Genomic DNA, 6,000 nt, shown 5'->3' with positions numbered 1-6,000 from the left:
CTAGGGTTAATTGTAGGGATGAGATTATGCCATTTTTTGATAACCCCATGGGACATCCCAGCTCTCAGTCCTGGATGCTCAGAGAATGTCATATCTCCTTGTAAGATGACACGATTACCATTTTTCATTTTAGCCATTCTGATAGATGTGTACTGATGTCTCATTGTTAGTTTAATTTATATTTCTCTAACAGCTAATGTTGAATAACTTTTCATGTGATTATTACCTGTTTTCTGTATGTAAACCCTCTTTGGAGAATGTTCACGTTTTGTCCATTTTTAACTTGGATTGTTTATTTTTACTGTTGCATTTGATAGCTCTTGATAATGTCTAGATACAAGTCATTTGTTGGATATTGGATACTAATATTTTATCTAAACCTTTAAATTGCTTTTTCATTCTATTAACAGGATCTCTTACAGAGTAAGCTTTTTAATTTTGAAGAGATCCAATTCAGTGACTTTTTCTTTTATAAATCTTTTCTATTCTTTGTTTTAGCGTCAACTCTAAGACCTCTTTACCTATTCTTAGTTCATCCCAAAGATTTTTTTCACATATTTTTTCTAAATTTACTAAATTTTTACATGTTACACTTGAGTATGTGATCCCTTTTGAATTAATTTTTATGTAAGATGTGAGATTTAGATTAAGGTTCATTTCCTTTGCTTATGGATGTCCAATTTCTTGAGTACTATTTATTGAAAAGGTTACACTTCCTCCTTTCAATTGCTTCATAGACTATCAAAAATCATTTGAGCATATTTGTGTAGGTATGTTTTGGAGTCCTCTGTTCTGTTCCACTGACCTATGGGTCTATCCTTCCACCAGTAACATCCTGTCATTATTACTGTAGCTATATAATAATCCTTAACATCAGGAAGAATAATTTCTCCCACTTTAGTAATTTCTCTCAAAACTCATTTTGCTATCTATTATTTTTAACAATGGCTAATGAGGAAATATCAGCTATAATATAATAATACATCTTAAACTCTAAAAATAAAATTAGCCTGATAGCTGCCAAGAATGGATAGACCAAAATAATGGAACAGAATTACAGTTCAGAATAGACAGTGAAGATGAGAAAAAAGTGTTATGTATATAAATTTAACAAATTATAGCCAGGCACACTGGCTCATGTCTATAATCACAGTACTTTGGGAAGCCAAGGCTGGAGGATCACTTGAGGCCAGGAGTTCAAGACTGGACTGGGCAACATTGTGAGACCCTCATCTCTACAAAAATATTTTTAAAATTATCTGAGCATGGTGGCATGTGCCTGTAGTTCAAGGCAGTAAGCTATGATCATGCCACTGCACTCCAGTGTGGGTGACAGAGCAAAATCCTGTCTCAAAAAAGAAAAAAAAAAGAAAAAAGAAAAACAGTAAAGAAAGTATCATAAAGAAGAGAGATACTTATTTCAAGATTATTATCATCCTTGGAATTATTTTTATTTTCATGCTGAATTTCTTTTCTTTTCATATTACCATTAAAATGACCAAAGAAACAAAAATTAGGAGAAATGTACATAAGCACAATGACACATATAAAACAGAAATTTTGAGAGATTTCATGTAGATGGAATCAAATAAATGGAAATACCTTTGAGTGTCCCTAGGAAAGACCTTCATAAGAATTAAGCATCCTAAACATCCACCACCTAATTTCTGATCTCTGAGCATCCGGGACTGAAAGTTGGGATGTCCCGTGGGGTTATCACAAAATGGGACAACCTCATCCCTACAATTAACCCAGGAGCCAGCAGCTATCAGAATACTGAAGGCGTGGGCATGGTGACTACCTACCGCCATCACTGGACAGGACCAATGGGCAGTTAAAGGAGATCACTGTTTAAGTGAGCTTCTAAGGAGGACAGTCAAGCAGGTTGGGGTATTCTTATTTTTCTCAACGTTTCATGTGTATTTGGGTTAAACAAGGTGTTTTTAAGTGATAAAGACACATTAATGATCTTTAGACAAGTCTTACAAAAAATTGTGTAAAACTTCTATTTTTAAAAAATAAAAAGTCCTTTTATTCCAGTCTATTCATGTGAAGATTTCTCAGTGCTGACATGTGTCTATTTTAAGAAAATTAAAATAGAGTCGAGGGTTGAGATTTTTGCAAACTTATATTCTATATGCCTAACACTTGGTTCTTATAGATTTTCAATAAATATCTGGTGAATCAGTTGACTAAATTTATTCATGGATACATGTTTCAATTCTAAAATGTTAGAAAGTATTCCACTGAGTCATTAAGAGGTGGATTTTAATACAATTTACCTTTCTATGTTTAATAATTTATTTCCATGGTTTTGGTCAGTTTTGTACCTATAATAATTCTAAAGATAATTCAACGCAGAAGAAATGTTTTAACACAGAGGCTTATGATCACAGAAATTTTTTAAAATGAAAGTGATCAGTAAAGTATTTTCAGAAATAAAGATGAATTACATTGCACCTAAAATTTTGAATGAAAAAATGCCAGTGAAAATGTGCATTCACAGCCATAAAATTAAAAAAAAAAAAAAACAACTTGCATACAGTGAAGGGAACAATAGGGGGCAAGGTGGAGATGGTTAATGGGTACAAAAAAAAAATAAAAAGAATGAATAAGACCTACTTATTAATAGCACAATTATAATCAGTAGTAACTTAATTTTGTATTTTACAGTAACTTCAATAATGTAACTGGATTGTTTTAAATGTAAAGGATAAATGCCTGGGAGGATGGACACCCCATTCTTCATGGCATGATTATTATACATTGCATGCCTGTATCAGAATATTTCATGTACCCCATAAATGCATACACTTACTATTTATCTCATGTACCCCATAAATATATACACTTACTACATACCCACAAAAATTTTAAATTTTTCTTTGAAAAAGAAGAGAACAATAGAAGCTGGGGCCTCCTGGAGGGTGGAGGGTGAGAAGAAAGTGAGGATTGAAAAATTACCTATTGAGGGCTGGGCGCGGTGGCTCCTGCCCGTAATCCCAGCACTTTGGGAGGCCGAGGCGGGCGGATCATGAGGTGAGAAGATCAAGACCATCCTGGTTAACATGGTGAAAACCTGTATCTACTGAAGATACAAAAAATTAGCCGGGCATGGTGGTTACTGCCTGTAGTCCCAGCTACTCGGGAGGCTGAGGCAGGAGAATGGCGTGAACCAGGGAGGTGAGCTTGCAGTGAGGCCGAGATCATGCCACCGCACTTACCAGAGCGAGACTCCGTCAAAAAAAAAAAAAAAAAAAAGAAAAAGAGAAATTACCTATTGAGTACTAGGCTAATTACTTTGGTAACAAAATAATCTGTACACCAAACCCCTGTGACATGCAATTTACCCATATAACACACCCACACATGTACCCCCTGAACCTAAAATGTAAGCTGGAAGAAAAAAAAAAGGAAAATGTGCATTCACAGAGAAAAGAAAATATGACAGTATCGAATCCATAGAGTATTTATATTTTATTCTATATACTTATAAAAGTAATATCATAGTTTATTGCAAACACTCATATTTACTATGTGAAAAATGACATTTTTGCAACTGTAGGCATACCTTGGTGATATTGCAGGTTCAGTTCCAGACCACCAAAATAAAGCAAATATTGCAATAAAGCGAGTCACACAGATTTTTTTTGTTTCCCAGTGCATATAAGTTATGTTTACACTCAACTCTATGCACATAAAGAAGAAAATCTGGAGGAAATGGCTAAATTCCTGGAAACATACAATCTCCCAGGATTGAACCAGGAAGGGGCAGAAACGCTTCCTAGACAAATATCAAGCTCTGAAGTTGAATTAGTATTAAAAAACTTACCAACCAACATAAAAGCCCTAGACCAGATGGATTCACAGCTGAATTCTACCAGATGTACAAAGAATAACTGGTACCAATCCTGCTGAAACCATGCCAAAAAATCAAGGAGGAAGGGCTCCTTCCTAACTCATTCTATGAAGCCAGCATCAGCCTGATACAAATATTCTGGCAGAGACACAGTGGAAAAGATGATTTCAGGCCAATATTCCCTATGAACATATTTGCAAAAATTCTCAACAAAACATTAGCAAACTGTATCCAGCAGCGCATAAGTAAGTTAATATACTACTATCAAGTCGTGTTCTCATCACCTCACAGTAGATGAAGGTGAGACCTTGTATCTCTTGCTTATTCTTCCCTCAACCCTTTACACACTGATTGCTTAAGAGAAGGTAGCAGAAATAATTTATTTGCACAGTGTCTGAATGTAGTAACAGTTCAATGAATATTAATGAGTAAAAGAAGATATTGGAGAAGGAACATATCAGAACAAAAATGATGACAGGAGGTGGCTCCTGAAGCATGTTGTGGCTGTGGCAGGTGATAAGCCTCGAGCATTTACATAAGGTTTTATGGCAAGTCTTAATGATGCCCCATCCTTGTTGTTGATCTTCCCTTCTGATTCCTCCAAGTGTTACGATTTCTTCACAGAAGAGTAGATGACTTGGGAGTCCTGGGAGAGACATACAGGAATAAGGAAAGAAGTGATCAAGAAAATAGATAGGGTGGAGGAAGGAAAGATGAAGAACTTCCAAGGAGTCTAGCTCACCTTGTTCTCCAGAAGTGTCCTGATGTTTGCTGTTAAGAAAAAAGTAATAGTTCTGAGCTCTTGCATTCTTACTTAGGCCTCACTCCCAGACTTTATGCCCCAGGGCATATAACTACTATGCTTAGTGTGTGGAATTCCATTTTCTCCTGTTCTGTAAAATCCTTTCTTAAAGTTGTTAATGCTGAAGTCCTTCTAAGACTTTATCCATCTTCCAAGCCCTCCACCAGCACTTACTAACGAAGTGCTTCTCTTCTCTAATGCAACTTCCCATAGGTCATTGTCTTTATACTTTTTTCCTCTTGACTTCTCTATTACAGCACTCTGTCAGGGCTGTTTCCTGTTGCTTGTTTATGTTCCTGAGATAACCAACCATGTGTGGTTCACCTCAGTACATAGAAGGAAATTGGAGTAGAATCATAGATAACAGAAGACAGACTCTGAATCATACAGTATTTTGAGTCTGGTTGCAGGAGCTGCTTAGTGATGTCTGCTTCTTTTCCCCTTTTTCTAGGTATGCACAGTGGGATGACATCCCCTTCCTTCCCCTGAAGATTTACAGCCAGAAGCTTGGAAAATGACTGCACTTTTTGATTCTGCTAGGCTGGTCAGACACAGAAAAAGAATGCTAGAGTAATCAACTCCCTATAGGAAGTTGAAGTGGCACAAATCTAAGCAAGGCAGGCAGAGGACGCAGCTTCAGAGGCTCAGAGGAGAGTAGCTAAATGACTACTGACCAGGAAATCAGCCAAGCTGTCAAGAGCCACTGGCTCCATCAGAGGCAACCAGGAGCACAGAACAAAGGATAGCTTTTAGGGTTGTTGGTATAAGGGTTATAGTTTTAAGGGCACTGGAGCAGAAGCTTAAAGGACACTCCTCTGCACTGCTGCAGAACTCAGCAGTTCCTGCAAAACTACATGTGGAAGTGAAAATTCTCTAGGTCATGTTGATTTATTCAGTTATTCCTCCCATCCCATATGAAGACTGCAGATCCTTCAAAGGAGACACTTTAATGACCCTGTTCACCTGAGAGAATTCCTCTTGGACTTTAGACATGCTCACTCTTGCCTGACTTCCTTCTTTTGCCTTGAATCTTAGATTCTCCCTGACTATCTAACCCCATTCAAATGAAGACTTATTATACCATCTCCCTATTTTTTTTTAAGTTTGGTTTCTTCATAAGAGCCTACCTCCAGGTGTCTCTTGCTCCCTCCTGGATCAACAGATTTCCTATCAAGGGCAAGCGATGTATTAAAGCCTCTATTGCTGGCCAGGTGCAGTGGCTCACACCTGTAATCCCAGCATTTTGGGAGGCTGAGGCAGGTGGATAACTTGAGGTCAAGAGTTTGAGACCAGCCTGGCCAACATGGTAAAACCCCATCTCTACTAAAAAATACAAAAA

The 6,000-nt window shown here is 37.1% G+C and overlaps 1 protein-coding gene across 3 annotated transcripts in view; it reads right to left on the bottom strand.

The window, feature by feature from the left end:
• Positions 1-3,458: 3,458 nt before the first annotated feature.
• Positions 3,459-6,000, bottom strand: part of FCRL2 (Fc receptor like 2) — a 30,180-nt gene continuing 27,638 nt past the window's right edge. For all 3 annotated transcript variants that reach the window (XM_045399869.3, XM_005541354.5, XM_065544196.2), the window contains exons 11-12: positions 4,602-4,630; positions 3,459-4,505 (exon numbers count right to left, since the gene is read on the bottom strand). In XM_045399869.3, coding sequence (XP_045255804.2) covers positions 4,467-4,505; positions 4,602-4,630 — 68 coding nt within the window. In that variant the 3' untranslated portion in view covers positions 3,459-4,466. The remainder of the gene's footprint in view (positions 4,506-4,601; positions 4,631-6,000) is intronic.

The sequence above is a fragment of the Macaca fascicularis genome, chromosome 1 (assembly GCF_037993035.2).
Source record: "Macaca fascicularis isolate 582-1 chromosome 1, T2T-MFA8v1.1".
Taxonomy (NCBI): Eukaryota; Metazoa; Chordata; class Mammalia; order Primates; family Cercopithecidae; genus Macaca; species Macaca fascicularis.
The sequence above is the reverse complement of the archived record's forward strand: the minus strand, read 5'-3'. Positions and strand labels throughout refer to the sequence as shown.